General features: G+C 36.8%; 2 protein-coding genes across 4 annotated transcripts in view; one reads left to right on the top strand and one right to left on the bottom strand.

Annotated features, from left to right (window-relative positions):
* ECPAS (Ecm29 proteasome adaptor and scaffold) overlaps positions 1-1,701 on the top strand; it is a 160,539-nt gene extending 158,838 nt beyond the window's left edge. For all 3 annotated transcript variants that reach the window (XM_051961107.1, XM_051961090.1, XM_051961097.1), the window contains exon 49: positions 1,400-1,701. In XM_051961107.1, coding sequence (XP_051817067.1) covers positions 1,400-1,539 — 140 coding nt within the window. In that variant the 3' untranslated portion in view covers positions 1,540-1,701. The remainder of the gene's footprint in view (positions 1-1,399) is intronic.
* An 8,616-nt stretch (positions 1,702-10,317) lies between these two features.
* Positions 10,318-17,461, bottom strand: part of ABCC6 (ATP binding cassette subfamily C member 6) — a 59,507-nt gene continuing 52,363 nt past the window's right edge. Inside the window, exons 26-31 of the mRNA XM_051961163.1 lie at positions 16,233-16,334; positions 15,480-15,626; positions 15,174-15,332; positions 14,833-14,999; positions 13,667-13,861; positions 10,318-10,872 (exon numbers count right to left, since the gene is read on the bottom strand). Of these exons, the coding sequence (XP_051817123.1) occupies positions 10,764-10,872; positions 13,667-13,861; positions 14,833-14,999; positions 15,174-15,332; positions 15,480-15,626; positions 16,233-16,334 (879 nt within the window). The 3' untranslated portion in view covers positions 10,318-10,763. The remainder of the gene's footprint in view (positions 10,873-13,666; positions 13,862-14,832; positions 15,000-15,173; positions 15,333-15,479; positions 15,627-16,232; positions 16,335-17,461) is intronic.

Raw genomic sequence — 17,461 nt, 5'->3', positions numbered from 1 at the left:
ACTGGTGACTATGAAAGCTACTTAGAGTAGATAACTCAATGTTTAAGTTAACCAGAGCAATAGATTGTTAGATTAAATATAAATAAATCTATGAATCTGATGTAAAGCTTGTTCTTTACTAATCTGTTTAATGCCCATTGAAGTTGGTGTTATAAAGTCTCCCAGAAGATGCCCTAAATAACTTCTTTTGGTAGTAATAAAAAAATAGCTTTATTCAAGGTCCATTCTCTCTCTTCCCCCTCTCCCCCCCCCCCCCACCTTCCCACATGTTATCTATGAAGTGGAACAATTCCCTTTAATATCTTAACTTTTCTAAGTTAAGTCCTGGGTATCTCTTGCTTGTTTTTTTCTTTCTTTCTTCTTTTTCTTCTTTTTTTTTTTTTTTTTTTTTTGGTTAAAATATTACTCAGTTTGTTTTTAGAAACACTTAAAGAAGACATTGATTTTACTCTTACAGAACTTAATATTGGATTACTTGCTATCTAAGGGAGGAGGTGGGAAGGGAGAGAAAAATTGGAACACAAAATTTTGCAAGGATTAATGTTGAAAAATTATCCATGCATGTCTGTTGAAAATTTAAAAGCTTTAATAAAAATTGTTTTAATTATGTACATTTTAGTTGTTATTACTGGAGAACTTGCCCAATTTGAACCTAACTTGCAGAACTTATTAGTGTTATATATGAATATAAATTTGATTTTTCCCCCTACATTTAAAAAGGGTGAAAGAATTCCTTTTATATTGATTTCAATTATCACGATTCTTTAATGTTCATAGTTCTGAAATAGCTCATGGGATAATTTTGTATGGGGATGTATAGGAAGTAGCATTCTGTTAATTTTCATGATACATGCTTTTAGAGTAGAATTGCATTTACATTATAGAACTGTGCCCTCATATTTTCCACTTAAACTTTTCAAACTTTGTGGCTTAAATACTTCACATTCTTTTTTCTTTCTTTCTTTTTTTTTTTTAATAGCTTTTTGTTTACAAATTATATGCATGGGTAATCTTACAGCATTGACAATCGCCAAACCTTTTGTTCCAGTTTTTCCCCTCCTTCCCCCCACCCCCTCCCCTAGGTGGCAGGATGACCAATATATGTTAAATATGTTAAAGTATAAATTAAATATAAAATAAGTACTTCGCATTCTTTAGTGTGACTCACAGGACTAATAGTCACCTTATTGGTTTATGGTACATCAGATTGTTCCATTGTGTTTCTGTGTTGATAGAATTTGGTCATTGGTATATACAAAGGCATTTAATTAGTTGCTTTTGCCAGAGAGTTGTATTTTCTTAACTCACAGGTTTCCCCCCACATTTTTGATTCTTTTTTTTTTTTTTAATAAATTGGATTTTAATTTTTTTTCATTTTTCCCTTCCAAATGTTTTGTAGAGTCTAAACAGTGGGAAAGTTTGACACCTAAATGCAGAACACTGCTCATTGAGTCTTTAACTACCATGGAGACTGATAGCAGACCTGAGCTGCAGGAGAAAGCATCATCACTGAAGAAAACGCTTGAAAATCTGGAGTAAATGAAGGGAGGCAATTCTCCCTCCCTCCAATAACCAAGTGCCATGTAAAACAAAAATTGAAGAAAAATTCGGTGTTCTCAGAAAACCAAGTGGGGAAAGTAAAGGTTAATCTGTAGCATGCATCATTCCTTGGCCGAAATAAAAAAAAAAAAATGCCTTAAATTCTGTTCCCCATTAGCTTTATTTTACTGTGGTGTTTAAGCAACTTGGCTGACTGTGGTCATTGTTACCTCATATTTGAAAAGAATATTTGTAGTTGAAGAAATCTATAGTAAATGCTGTTTGAAGGACTTAAATGGACTAAAATGTATAGGGTAAGAAAAAAGAGTCCTTTTAGGATTAATTAAGCACTGGTCTGATCAGCCACAGTCAAACACACTGTAACTTGATTCTAACATAGTGATGTCATTTTGGTCCTCTTCAAGAACAAGGACAACATCCAACCAACCAATCAGTTAAGCATATAGGTGGATTTGCTGTAAAGTTATAATTCTCATGCAGCAAAATGAACTGTTAAATGTTAAAGAATTATTGGACATAGAACATTTGAATATTGCACATCATTGGAAAGTGGGGAGGGAAATCTGGTTGTGTGGTATGTTGTTTGTGGGGGGAGAAAATTTTTGGCGGCTTTACATTTTGAGTCATTATTAAAGACTTGTATTTACATGGGAGATTTCATTATCTATGCTATTGTTCTCTGGTTATCATACCATTTTCTCAGGCGTGTGAGGTTGAATGATATATCATTATACATTCTAATTGAGGGTATTTGGTGAAATAACCAAGCTGCCTTGCTTTGAGAGATTTCTTAATAGACTTTACATTTCAGCAACAGTGTAAAAACATCCATTTCCTCCTTTAGAAGATTGAATTCATGTGAATTGATTCAATAATGAGTGGTGGGAAGGGATAGCACTTAATTAACCAGTTGTGAAATGTTTTGTTATTATGTGTCAACCCTTCTTGGGAGAGTTTGGCCATGGCATTTCAGTGGCTGCAACACATTCTCTTCTTATCGTCATTAATGAAACAAATCACAGTAACTTTTTCTATAAATATTTTTCAAACTATGATTGAATTTTATATGACAATAAGATAAACTTCCACATTCAGAGCCTTGCATACCCTTGTTCTTCTTTAGGAAAAAATGTTAATAATTTAGATTCAAATCTTAGCTCCTAGATTTTAGAAAGAAAAAAAATATATTACAGCAAAACTCCCTATCTCGGCAGAAATCCTATTCTTATTGTCTTTAATATTCCATGTAGACAGAATACCAGAATCTATTTTTTACTAATTGACATCTCTTTAGTTTGTTTTTGAGTTGAAAAGGAAGGAATTGTAAAATGAAGACCTAAATCAAGTATATACTTTTTACCAGAAAGTGATAGCTTAGTGTGTATTCTGAAATCAAACTTTTTTCAGCAATGTCATAATTCTGAATTTTAAAATGAAAGCTTTTGTTTTTCTTTAAATGCTTAGCTTTCTTCATGTTTAATCTGTATCTGTGGCTTACTTCCATGACAGTGAGCATCGAATGTTTTTTGGTACGCTGTACCTTCACTTAGACTGTTTTGAGGGACCTCTGTGTTTACTCCTCTATCCTATGATATCAAGTGCCCTCTTTCCATTACATTACATGTGTTTTCAGCATTCTTTAGCTTGCATTGTTGCTGGGACGCTGTTTTCAGGGAAGAGAGGAATGAATGTAGGCTAGGTCCAATTGAAAGAATCTTAAGAGAACAAGTGTATTCAAGCCTAAACCATGAGTCTCTTTGCACATTTTAGATGGATAAACATCACCAAGTTTATTCATCACAAACTTAGTATTTAACATAGGGAAATTCCCTTGGTGCTGAGAGCTGGTGCTAAGACACTTGAATTGCTTAGTGAAAGCCTGCTGTTTGTTTACATTTATTTTGGCTGACTGAGCACACTTCTAATTTTTACACCTAATGCCTTCATTTCCTGTAGTAGCCAAATCATTTGCACAACATAACACTAAGTCTTGCCTCCCAGAAATGATGAAAAACATTTCATTCAGCTTCTATGTGTGTGTATGTGTGGACAGAGTGTATGTGTAGTTAGGTATGTATATATGACTATTTGTATCTAAGGGAACGATGTTAAAGAAAAAAAGTTGGTTTTGTTGTGAAATTTTGACCCAGGAGAACAAAAATGGCAATAGATGATCCATGATAGATAGCACGGACTGGTTGGCACCTCCCTAGGAATAATCCATAGTTCTGATCGGCCAACATCTGATCAAATTGTCTTTAAGAGAGAGTTCCTTTTTACTGTAATATTACAGTGCACTAAAGAATCATTTCTGTAAATGTGAAAAAAAAAAAAAAAGATCTGCACCCTTGCCTCTGTCTAGAACAAGTGGGAACAGGGATTGTGAAACAGTTCAAATCTTTTTTTTTTCTTTTTTTTTTTTTTTGATGATAAAGAGCAATATGAAATTTTCCAACTGCCTTTTAAATTATTCTATTTAGCCTAGTGTGTGTGCCTATATATACAAAGTCTATCTGCACAACAAAACTGAGACTTTGACTTAATCCCTTTTGACTTCCCTTCCCCCCTCCTATTTCAATCTTAATTTGTGAGTTTGATTTTAAAAAAATGCGGCCTTGCTAGAGTCTTTCCTCTAAAAGTGGTCGCACTATGTAAACACTGTACTTTGCCCTATGTGGGTTTCCTTGTGCTACTGCTGCAATGTGTCTGCTGCTTGTGAACGAGGAGTGAAAGGTGGGATTTTAACACCAGCACTCATTCATGTGCAAGCTTTTGCTTAAATTGGTGTATAGTAAGAAGGGTTTTCTACATGCAAGGTCTTCATAGAATTCACTTCAATCTGTATATAGCTATCTAAGCATGTAATGAATTTATTTGAAAGGAAATCCATCCCATACTAAGAAGGTATAAAATGATAAATAAAGCTGCATGACCAACTATCCCTCTGGATGTAATGGGTAATTTTTTCCCCTGTTGGAGAATACTTAATTGACCATCTTTCAAAACTCATAACCTGTCCTATTTTGAGAGATTTAATCTGATATTCAGGTATTATAAAGGATTCCACAATTTCAAATAGAAGTTATCTTGAGTAATTGAGATTTGAGAGAGAGAGAAATTGTAAAGGGAAAAAACTATACATATATTTCAAGATTGATAAATATGATTTAGGGCGGGGGGAGCTCTCCTGTTTTTTAGGAAAATTCAAATTAGATAGCAGTTTTGGTTCTTTATAATTGAAGTTTTTATTTTGAAATGTGCATTTTCATGCCCGATCAGTTCATCTCTTCTTTCCCTCCTGCTTTTTACAACCTAATGTTAATTTTTAAATTGTTGATCCCAATATGATTTATATTCCTTCCACTGGACATGCTACACTTGCTCTGTCTTCATTGACCTTCTTATTCTACCTATGCCACTTGTTTTCTCTCAATTAGCTCAACTGTTTTAGCACCTTATAGGTGCTGTGTCCATTCTGTCTAAAAAGATGTCAACAAGCTAACAAATTTATCAAAATAAATTTAGTTAAAGCTGCCAGATCCTTCTGTGGATTCAAAGAATGATTTTCAAGGTAAGTGATTTCATAATACTTATCACACCACAATTAAGGAGCATCATGTTAAAAGGAAATGGATTTGGTAATATTCATTTCAACTTTGCTAGTATCTTCTGCCACTTTTTTGCACACTGCTTTCATTTTGAATGAATGAATGGGGGAAAATATATTAAGCACTTATGTGCCAAGCATTGTGTGGGACCAAGTACAAAAGCAGAGACAGTCCCTGCCTTTTAACAAAGACTTTCTCATATTACATTCTAATGGGAGGGCAGCACATTGAAGAGAGTGGTGGCCAGGGAGCTATATTTTAGTTTGGAAAGTCATAGGGATAGTGAATGGAGTATATATAGTGAGGCAAATTGACACACCCTTTTCAGGAATCATGGAAATTGCTTTGATTATAGTTCAAAACCAAAAGAGTGAATTGAGGATCTGGTTAGAACCTAGTCCTAGAGAATATTCGCAGAAGCTCCACAAAGGAGTTTCAGAAATCCTTCCCAAGAGTTTCTATTTGGCATAATTATTTTGATATAATAACAATTATTGCAACACAATCACAATACTATATTACAATGAAAAGTGACTTGTTAAACAATTTTCAGTTTTTCCATTTGTCATGTCTCATAAAATCAGTCTCTACATGATATTAGACTATAAAAATTAAATTAAAAACCATTGAAAGAAGGCATCTTCTCAAAATAAATCTAGGTAAGGAAAAAAAAAGTTTTATTAGCTAATAAGCCAAATATTGGTACTTAAATTAGTTTGTCAGCAAGTGAAAATCATTGATAAAAATGCTTGTTTTCAGTGCAGCTATTTTATGGCCTTTTCATTTGTCTTAAGTTTAAAAAAAAAACAACCTTTGACTGGTTTATTTTTTAATTAAGTACCTGTAGTCTTCCCAATATACATTGCTTAGCTAGGGAAAATATTCATTATGATGTCAGAAAACAGTGTGCTCATTTTGCTTTTTAAATATTAGGGCATAGTTATTTCTGCACTTTCTAACTCAGTAATAAAATAGGCTTACAGAGATAATATAAGATTAAACCAAAAAAAATACAGAAATTCTGTGGATAAGAATAGTTTATCTTATTCGCCATTATTTACACAGTGCAAAAGAAGCAGCATTGTGCACAATCCAAAAATCATTTCCATTGTGCATTTAACCACATCATATTCCTTTGTTTCATCTTTAACCTTAGTTTTATTCTTTGTACTAGGATGATGGGCAGTTTATGAACACTTTGCAAAGGATACCACGTAAAAAATTCATTATTCCCACTATTCATGAAAAGATAGCATGGTATAGTTATAAGCAATGAATTTGATAGGAGAGGACCTAGGTTTAAATCCTACTTCTGACACCATCTGTGTGACCATGGGCAACTTACTTTAATTTTCAGGGCCTCAGTTTTCTTATCTGTAAAATGATAGGAGTTGGATTAGATGGCCTCTAAGTATTTTTCTAGCTTTAAATATGTGATTCTTTAAATTTGGGATCCTGAATCCTGGAAAAAGTATTGTGGTCTTGTTACTTTTACTGTAATTTGTGGGTCTAGAAAACAAATTTTTGGACATTATAAGTGCCATTGAATGAATGGTGACATACTAAGCCAAACCAAGCTTTCCCCAACTATAGTTAAAAAGTAAGCAGTATTTACAGAAATTCTCATTTAAGATATAGCTGACAAGACCACAACTGTTTGCTCACTAAATTTCACTACTTAATCTAATTTCAGCTTTTCTTATTGTCCTTGAAGGAAAACTTAATTTGAAGGAAAACTACATAACTTCCTATGTTAAAATTGTTTTTTAAAACATAACAACCCATGGGTTTAGCTGCTTGAAGCTTTACTGTCTTGCTAACTAATTAATTTCCTCCTAACTCCAAAATTCAGGGAGCTTTGCCTGTGTTCTGTGCTGGAATAGGCAAGGCAAACATTCCCTTTTTTAAGAGGGATGGATAATGTTTACTCCACATGCTAAGCTTTCTTTTAGTGGTCATGGTCAGAGTGGAAAGAGACCTAAGGCTATCTTGAGTTTCTACAAGGATTACTTAAACAATGTCACCTATAAATGATAGGTTAACCTCTACTTGAATCCTCTTTTTAGGGAGAGCATCATGGCCCCACACAAGCCTTGTCTTCTCCACATAATTTCTTCTAGCTGTTCAAATTAATACCTTCACTCCTCTCTAACTACCACCAACTCATTCCCAGATTACAAGATAAATATAGAGTATATTTCTTATAAGTTGATAGAAATGCATAACTTTTCAATGAATTAACTGAGCCATCTATCAATTTATAAATAAACTGGGGAGCCCTGGTTTTTCTCCATAAGATTTTGTTCTCTCAGTATCAAATCTCTAACCAAATGTTTAGATAAACATCAGTTTTATTGGCTATATAACCTATTAACAGTGTAAATCTCAAAAATGTGTAAACTGTGAGATCACATGTGGTCTGTCACTTCTAACCAAGTACTACTGCTAACTTCTCACAAACACTGACACCATAATCTTACCATTCAGTTTTCATGATGGCAAAGTCTCTCAGCAATTCTTTTCAAGATATCTTTTCCACAGGATGAATTTCTTCATTATCAAAGGTGATAGATAATTAACTCAGTCTCTCTCATACTAGCCTCTACTTTCTGAACTGACACTTTCACTCTGGGCCTACAACTTCTGACTGATTGATGATCATGGCCCAGCCAATGAGAATTATGTACCTATTCCTTTCCCACTACCCATTTCCCACATTTAGCTCTGGGACCAGTAATCCAATCTATACTACCACCTTGGGAAGAACATTTTAAATAATTGCTTTGTGACTCCACTGATATGCTTGACCATAATTCCTATCCCTGGCCACCCATGCCTATTTTAATACTGTTTTCTCATACTAGATTATAAATTCCTTAATGGCCAGTTATCACCAGCACTCAATACACTACTTGGAACATAGTAAGTGCTAATAAATACTTTTCAATTCTTTAGTTCATTTATTCTTGCTGCTTATCATAGTGCCTAGCATATAGGCACTAAATAAATGCTTGTTGACTTGGCAGCTTGACATTTCCTCTATGCCTCACATAATCTAATGTATGATATAAGCTTTAGGTGACAAACTGTAGCCAATTTTTGATTTCTACTAAATGTGCAATAAAACACCTAGAATCTGCAAGAAGGGCTTTTGAGGCTAATAATGCACAAACATGCAAAATAAAATACAAGGTATTTATTTACCTTGGAGGAAGGACACAGCAATTAGATCAGGAAGGGCCTCCTAGAAAAGGTAGTCCTTGGGTTTTGAAGGAAATAATTGATTTTAAGAGGTAAAGGGGAGAAGGGATGTGTTTCAGGCATAGGAATCAACTAGTGCAAAGGCCTGGAGATTTTTTTTAAAAAAAGGAGGTATAAGAAATAGCAAAAAAGACAGTTTGGCTTGTCCATAGGGGGAAAAGAAAATTGAATGATGTATAATAAGGCTAGAAAGGTGGTTTGGGGATAGATTGTGCTGGACTTTAAAAGCCAGAGGAATTTCTGTTTGAACACAGAGGAAATGAGGCACAGTTTTTTGAGTAGGGAGGGTAAATGATACAATCAAACCTGAAAATAGAAAACCACTTTGGTAGTTATATAGAGCAGAGGTACCAAACATTCTCTAATACAGTAGAGACTCAATTAAAATGCAATTACAAATTTTTGTGAGAATATAGTAAAATATAATAGTTTGTTTTTCACTCTCTTTGTGACTCCATTTGGGCTTTGCTTGGCAAAGATACTTAGAGTGGTTTACCATTTCCTTCTCTAGCTCATTTAACAGAGGAGGAAACTGAGGCAAACAGGGTTAAGTGACTTGCCCAGCACCATACAAGAAGTGTCTGAGATGAGATTTGAACTCAGAAAGATGAATTCATAACTCCATGGCATTCTGTCTACTGTGCTAGCTACTTTACAGTAAAGCAGAGGTAATGTCAATTGGTTTTCTACATTAGTATATTGTCAGCCAGGATACTTAGTATGGTTTAGTGGCCTGTATTTCCACTAGAGTTTGGTGCCACTAAAGTAGATGTTATGTTGGAATGGGGAGAATTTAGGAGCAAGGAAACAAAATTAGGAAGTTATTGCAATAATCTGGGTGAAAACTAATGAAGGCATAAATTAGGGTGATGATCATATAAGTAGAGAGATAGGGGATGCAGGAGATATTGTCGAGGTAAAAATTATGTATAAGTTACTGCTGACATCAGGTAAAGACATGTTAACAGAGTTTGTCATTCAAGTTTAAGGTTAGCTACATTTGAAGCACCAAATCCTTTAACATTTCCCCTTCTAGAGTAATGGTCCCACTTACACAAAAGTCTGATGAAGTGTTTCCTTTAACTATAGAAAATCTAGAAGGGACCTCAGAGAAAATCTAGTCCAACTTCATTTTGTAGATAAGGAAAATGAAACCCTGTGATATTACCCCTGGTCATATTGATATTAAATGTTAGATATGGTAGATTTTATCCTGAGTGCTTGCGTGGAAATAGTATCTGTTTCCAAATCCAAGTTCCCCAAACCCTGTGTGGATTATGAACAATAAAAGTTGGCATGAGAAAGTTCCCAACTTTGATCTAAGTCTGAGTAAGGCCACAGTCTTGATAATGAACCATAGGAAGAGCACTTTGACTTCTTCATATTGAGGATGGGACAACTGCCAAAATTATTAATGGCTTGGCATTTCAGTAAAAGAAAAATGGGCAGAGAGAACATGGTGCAGTAGGTAGAAAACCTTGAATTCAGGAAACCGTGTCTAAGTCCTGCTTCTGACATACTGACAGTGTGATTCTGGTGCCCCCCAATAATGCATTAGGGCAGTTAAGTTACATGAGTTACCAGAGAGCATTGGAGGACACAGAGTTCCTCATGTAGATAAAAATATATGTATCTAAATAAAAGTGGGACGCATGTGTATATTATCCCAATGCAGATAAATAACTTAGGTCACTAAGAGAATAAATGACTTTATCAATGTTCATTTGAATAATAAGTGTCAAAAATAGAACTTGAACCTGTTTGTTCCTGACATCCTCCTATCTATGCCATGCTCTCTGGGATTGAGTTGCTTTAAGTTTCTGAGGTGGTAACTTCTGAGAGGAAATTCTCATCCTGGGCTTCAGTTAGCTAAAGAACAAGCATAAGGTAGTATCATCAGGCACTTTATTCCAGCACCTATATGGGATGGCAGTGGATTGCAGAAATAAAGCCGGGAAGGGTTAACAGGGGGCTGATATTGACTCTGTGGAAAGCAGGGGCTGATGATTCTTTGGGTCCCACTCATGCCCTTTTTCCTATTGAATTGTTCCTTGATACTACAGTTGTGTGTTAAGAATGAATAGTATAGTGAAATGAAGTAATAACCCCAGAGCCATCTGTGAATCTCTGGGACACAAAAATCACTGTCACTGATGTGGCCTAAGATCCACCAAGACTGAGCTCTTTCCTGTCCTACTTATAGTAGATCTTGTCTTAGGCATCTGATCCCACTTTATGGAGGCATTCAAATTTAGACCAAGTGTGAGTCTATTCTGGATTATGGGTGGATGTTCTTTTTATGAAGACATTAATAGCTGGTTCTCCAGAACTTAATCAGATGAGGCCTGACTCTTCTGCCAATTTGTAGAATAGCCCTCTTTGAGCCAGCAATTGGGCTGGGGTATCAAATTCTGCCACTGCTCCATTGTCCATGACTAGAATCCTAGCAAAGGAAGAAAAATAAACACTGTTACTATGAAGCTAAATTGCTGTAAGATTCACAACCTAAATGTAGTAGATCATATTGAGAGCCAGTATTTTTTTCCCTTTTCTAGCTTAAAATTGCCAAATTCAATTCGCCAGACATTTATTGAGTGCCTAGAATACTCAAATTTATGAGTTTAAAGGTTTCTTAATGACCACTTAGCCCAATTCTTTCCAGAAAAGAATTCCTACCATAACACTCCCAGCAAAAAGGTCATTCAAACTGTATGGAGTCCTATAATAAATACTACCTCTACCAGCAGCCATTCCATATTTAGATAGCTGTTAGGAAGTTTTTCTAAAAATAAACTTATATTTGCCTTTTTCCATCTCTGCCTATAGTTCCTGATTCTGCTTGTTACTATAGTTCAGTGGCTTCTGGTTCTTGTATGACTCTGTAGATCATACTGTCCATGGGATTTTCTTGGCAAAGATACTAGAGTGGCTTCCATTTCTTATTCCAGTGGATTAAGGCAAACAGACAAATTAAGTGACTTGCTTAGGGTCACAAAGCTAATAGGCTTCTGAAGCTGGATTTGAATTCAGGTTTTCCTGACTCCAGGCCTAGGATTCTATCTACTATAATACCCAAGCTGCCTCCTTGAAGCCAAATGGAACAAATCTAAATCCTTTTCTACATGCCAACTTTTCATGTATTTGAAGATGATAGCCATCATATCTCCCCATCCCCCAATTTGTTTTTTTTCCCCAGTTCCTTCAGTCAGGTCTTATAATATCAAGGATTTGTGGCCTTTTACCACTCTAATCACTTTTTTCTGGATGCTCTCTGCTTATTAGCATTCTTTCAAAAATATAGCATTCAGAAATGAACACAATTCCATTTGTGGTCAGACCAGGACAGAATATTATGTGACTATCACCTCTGTATTCCTGGAAGCTATGCCTCTGTTAAAGAGATCACTCTTTATACTGTTGCCTGAATTGAATTGTCAGTACCTAAAACCCTCTGATCTTTTTCTAGACTGAGTTGTTTCTGCCCCTCCCTTCTCATTTTTTTTGTACTCATGAAGTTGGTTTCTTTGATCCAGCATAAGATTTTACATTTATATTCATTAAATTTTATTTTTAGATTCAGCCAGATTTTCTAGCCTATCAAGACTTTGGATCTCAACTGACTAACAATGCATTAGCTACCCCTCCCAGCATCATATTGCCTATAAATTTGCTATGAATGCCATCTATGCTTTTTCCAAATAATTTATAAAAATGTTAAATAGCATATAGGCATTACACAGGTCCATGGAGTATATCACTGCAGACTTCCTTCTAACATTGCCTATTCTTGGGTTTAGATCATCAATCAATTTCAAATTATTTAATACTTATACTGTCATCAAACCTACTTCTCTCCTTTTCCACAAGAACTGCATGATTTTTAACTCATTGTGGTAGGTAAGGAAGAAGCTAATTAAACTTCAGGGACTATATTTGCTTTAAGTCAAAAAGACAAAAGATCAAAGCTCACATTTTACATTAACTAAGGTCATTACTTAACTTTTTGGAGCCTATTTCCTTCTCTCAACATGAAAATATTACCTTCCGGGTTGTAAATGTTTATGATACAATCAAGGGCATATCAGTCTCCTATTGGCACTTTCTTCTCTAGGTTGTTGGAATATAAAGTGCCTCACAAACTTGAGAGTATTATGTAGATGCCAGTGATTATGCAAGGTAGGATGTGTTCCAGACAGTGCGGTGTTTTTCTTCTTTAAAATATAATGGTTCTCTCTAGGAGCAGGTTTCTTGGGGAGGTTTTTTGGAGGCAGCCTTAGTTTCAGTTAAAAGTAATAATCATTCCAAACGCAGCCAGCTGATAAAATGCAAATATTTATTTTCTCCTTCCTTGGGCCTGGGTAGCTTTCTTAGAGGCCTAGCTCTCTGCTTGGTTCCAAGAGCTCTTGCCGCTAATCTTTTGCCTCTGCCAGCTTTGGCTTCTCTTCTTCCAAATATCTCCAGCCAGCACCAAAATGAAAGTTGGAATGAATCTCTTGTCTCCTTGCCTGGGGCTGGGCAGCTTTCTGGAGAGCCTTTCAGACCAGCCTTGGTCTCAGTGGGAGAAGTGCAGGAGCCCAGTCACCACAGTGGTGTCAAATGAAGTGAATGAATCTGACTCCACCTCCGAGAGAGGACTTATGGTTCCCGGAGTCCTCCTGTGCTTGTCCCAGAGTGCTCTCTGACCCTAAGAGCTTCTTGCTTATATGAGCTCTCTAAAGGTGTGAATACAAGCATTGTTTCTATCAGTTTCACTTAGTACCTTGTTTCTTCTGGCCCCTAACATCTCCTTGTAAGATCAGATCAATCATACTGAACCATTTCAAATTAGATAATTATTGTCTCTATCAACTCTAATGACTTAACACTTTGTAAGGATTCCAACAGACCAGGAAAATTAACTTTTTCCTAGAGGCCTGGTGTATTCCCTAGATTGCCCTGCCATGATTCTGAATTGAAACTAGACTACAGCAAGGATTGAATGTCTTCTACCTTCTACCATTCATATAGAACTCACTTCAAAAATCTGTACAGAGCTGAATCCTCACTACCTTCTGTATACTTAGATTATGGATGTCAGGGGAAGAATTATGAAGAATTTAGTAGCAGCCTGAGTTCTCAGTTGAGGAGTGGGTCCTAACCCAATCCCTAGATTGCTGAACTACAAGCAGGACTCACTCTAGGCATCTTTCTGGGAAGATATTGGAGGAAAAGACAAGAGACTCTATTGCAGGGGTTACCTGTTGCAATCCATCACTGTGTGCAGACGATGAGCAATGGTCAATATTGTGCAATCTGCAAACTGATTTCTGAGGATAGCCTGAATCTGGAGATCATTTTGAGGATCCACAGCAGCTGTAGCTTCATCTAGGAAAAGGATTTTGGTTTTCCGGAGCAGGGCTCTGGCCAGACATAAGAGCTGCTTCTGGCCTACACTGTTTGAGCAAACAGAAAAAAGTGACCCACATGGTGACCAAGGGGTCACTAAATCTTCTATTTCCTTTTCTTCCTTGTCCATCCTACATACACATACATATATTTTCATTCATATTCTCTCTCTCTTTTTCCTCCTCCTCCTCTTACCTGCCCCGCTCTCATTCTGTGTGTGTGTATGTCTCTGTGTGTGTGTTTTTCAGATAGCTTGTAAGTCAAGGCAAAGGCCAACATGGTGGCCATTTTTTTCTGAACTTCTGTCTATCCACTGCTATCTGTTGTACAGTTAGAAAGGAATGGATATTTCTAATTCCAGTTCTGACACTTGTTACCTGTGGGACTTTGAGCAAGTTACTCTACTTTGGAGAGTCAGTTTGCTTATCTATAAAAATTGAAGGAATTGTAGTGAGTGAACTCCAAAGTTAATTTTAATCTAACTAACTCTAAATCTGTGATTCTGCGATGTGGAAAACTTTGATCTTTGCTTTGGTTTTTCTACTTACTATGTGACCTTTAACCAAATCACATTCTCATTGGGCCTTAACTGTTTTATCTATCAAATGAGGAAAAATACCATGATAGCCAGAAGTAAAAGAGCTAAACTAAATAAGTTAGGAATTCTTCACTCCACAAAGATCCCCAGTGGATAGATTTAAGGGGTCTGTTGAATTTGAATGGGAAAAAAGATCACATCTATTTATTTGTTCACTAACTTACTTTCCTGTGCAATCCTATGTTTTTATGTTATGCATTTAAAGATGTAGTACATCTTAAGAAGATCAAGGCTATCACAAAGGGTCCATGTTACAAAAAAAGGTATAAGAACTCCTTGAGATGGATGATTTCTTGAAGTTCCTTTCAGATCTGTTTTATGCTACTACCATTAAGACCAGAGCCAAACCATTTTTGTCATCCCCACTTCCTAGCTCTAGGTAATGTAATTGTTTTCCCCCTTTTTCCATACTGTCCTTACCTCAGGTTATCTCCTTGGTCTAAGCATTCATATTGTAGCTGGCCAGGGAGACCTAAAATAAAGGTCTTAAGCTGAACCATTTCTAGTGCCCCCCAAATCTCATCATCAGAATATTCATCGAAGAGATCAAGGTTCATTCTCACGGAGCCAGGAAGCAAAATTGGGTCCTTGGGACAGAAGGGGAAAAGAAAAATCCACTAGTAATATCCTAACAAATCAAAGAACAGGGCACCTTCCCTTTTAGACACCCAGATTATTCTCCCTCAACCTACATTTGATGTATAAAGTCCAAATTCTTAGGAATGATTATTAATGGTTTTCTCCAATAACCAACCACATACCTGAGGGATGATGGTTATTTTGGACCTCAGGGTATGGAGTCCCACTTGACTGATATTGATCCCATCAATCCAGATCCCTCCTTCTGCAGCTTCAATGAGCCTCAAGAGGCTAATGGTGAGGGATGATTTCCCTGCCCCTGTTCGGCCAACAATGCCAACCTAAATTGAAGACCCGGGAGGGTGGCATCTTCTGTTATTAGGACTAGCCTCTAAGAAACTCAAAGAAAACTTAAGCTTTTCAGAGTTGGAATTGACTGAATTGTAGTAGTTACAATGGATGAATGACCCATAGGAAGCCTTGCTCACCTTTTCCTGTGGGTAAATTTTCAGAGTCAGATTCCGTAAGGCCAGTGCTAACTCTGGCCTGTACCTTAGGCTGTAACCTCGAAATTCAATCTGCCCCCTAGCAGGCCAGGTGTGACAGACCCTATTATGGGGCAGGATCCAAGGGGCCTAGACAAAAGCAGAAAATGCCGAAAAGAAATAGTAAGAGAAAGTCATTTAGAAGAATTTAAACCTGGGATCCGGGCATGTTTGCCAGGAGAAAAGAAAAATGCCTTTCTCTGAAGCATGCTATGATTGAAGATAATATACTGAAATCAGAAGGCATGATAGATACTTAGGTACATGTGGGGGGCGGGGAGGCTTCTACACAAAGGATCCTAGAAAAGATCCTTGAAAAGGATCTTGTCATACTAATTAATTAACTGACTCTCTTAAATAATCCAATTCAAGCCAACTAATTAACTACCCTGGGACAAAAATTCTGTGTGCAGCATTCTTCCATAAACAGTCATCCAGCTCTTCTTAGAAAACATGCTCCCATACTTCATTGATGAGGAATCTACTAACACTCAATTCCCCTTTAATTTGTTGATCTTAATCTCCAATTCTTTCCCCACCCAAAAATGGTAGATGAGATGATGGCATGGATTTCTGATTTTTAAAAAGCCAGAGCATCATGATGTGACCAAATAGAAACAGGCACAAATCTGTTGTCACAGTCTGATTAATAAAGATCATGATGGTTTGTTTCAAAACAGAGAAAATAGAAGTTACCTCCTTGGAGGACATAGTATAATCTCTCATCCTCTCCACAGAGACAATGTTGTTCTCCAAGTCTGTCCAAGAGCGCACTGCCCAGTGTAGGATCTCAGTCACCTATTATGATTAAAGTGGGTGATGTCCAGGAAGTTTGTCCTGATATCAAATTTTAAATTGGTAGGTTGTGTTCTAAAGGTCTGCCCTTTTGAACCTACAAAAATATACCCAAGGATCATAGGACTATGGAACTTAAATGAGTTGCACAAAGTCACACAAATAGAAAGCATCAAAAGCGAGGCTTGACCCCACATCTTCTGCTTCCAATGCCAGCGCTATTTCCATTTTACCAGCTTCCTTCTCCATTCGAGGAAAGCAAATAATAGAAAGCAAAGCAAGCATTCTCTCTTGGGATGATCTTCAATCATACCTTCTTTAGGCAGATATACCAACAAACATATAAACACACCAGAAAGACATAGATCAGAAAAGAAAAAGGAGATGGTCCTGATACTCGGTAATGAAGATAATTACCAAGTAATCTGACAGTAAAAAACTTGGCCTATCATCAGTAGGGTAGATACCAAGAGGCTACAATAGTCTCCAGGAGAGAAGATGGTTTGTACTGAAACATTCATACTGTCATCCTTTTAGGTCTAAGAGCATACATATGTAAGATGTCTGAGTTTAAAGGAAATCACTGTTGACCACGGAATAAAGAGAAGGCTCCCATGGGGCTGACTTTCATAGCACTGAGTTCCAACCCACTAACTTAAGATGATTTCCCAGCCCCACTCTGCACTGAAGTTTCTGGCATGAGTGCAGAGGCCTAGTGGAGTCATTTGTAAGTCTGCTCAGGCCCTGAGCCTGGCAAAGGATATATTTGGATCCAGGGAGAAGCCACAGCTTGGTTTCAAGCACACTGGAGTATGAGAAAATGATAGCAGTACAGAGAGAGGCTGAAATGCCATGATGGAAGAAGATAGGTGGGCCTTGTCTAGAAAGGATCCAGCTCCTGGCTCCAGAAGGGTAGCAAGCAGGTGGAAGGATCTGGAAGACTCTAACTTAATGTGTGCCCCTGAGATTTGCCTCATGCAGGACAAAGCATATCGTAATCCTAAGCAACGTTCCCAGGAGAGTGTGCCTTTTTCAGCAGCTATCTTTGACTTCTAAGTCCGAGCTCTGCTACCAGTTGCCCAGGCAATCTCTAGATTTTTCATAGGTTTTCATAACTGCTGTTCTCTAGG

The sequence above is a fragment of the Antechinus flavipes genome, chromosome 1, assembly GCF_016432865.1.
Source record: "Antechinus flavipes isolate AdamAnt ecotype Samford, QLD, Australia chromosome 1, AdamAnt_v2, whole genome shotgun sequence".
Lineage (NCBI taxonomy): Eukaryota > Metazoa > Chordata > Mammalia > Dasyuromorphia > Dasyuridae > Antechinus > Antechinus flavipes.
The sequence above is the reverse complement of the archived record's forward strand: the minus strand, read 5'-3'. Positions and strand labels throughout refer to the sequence as shown.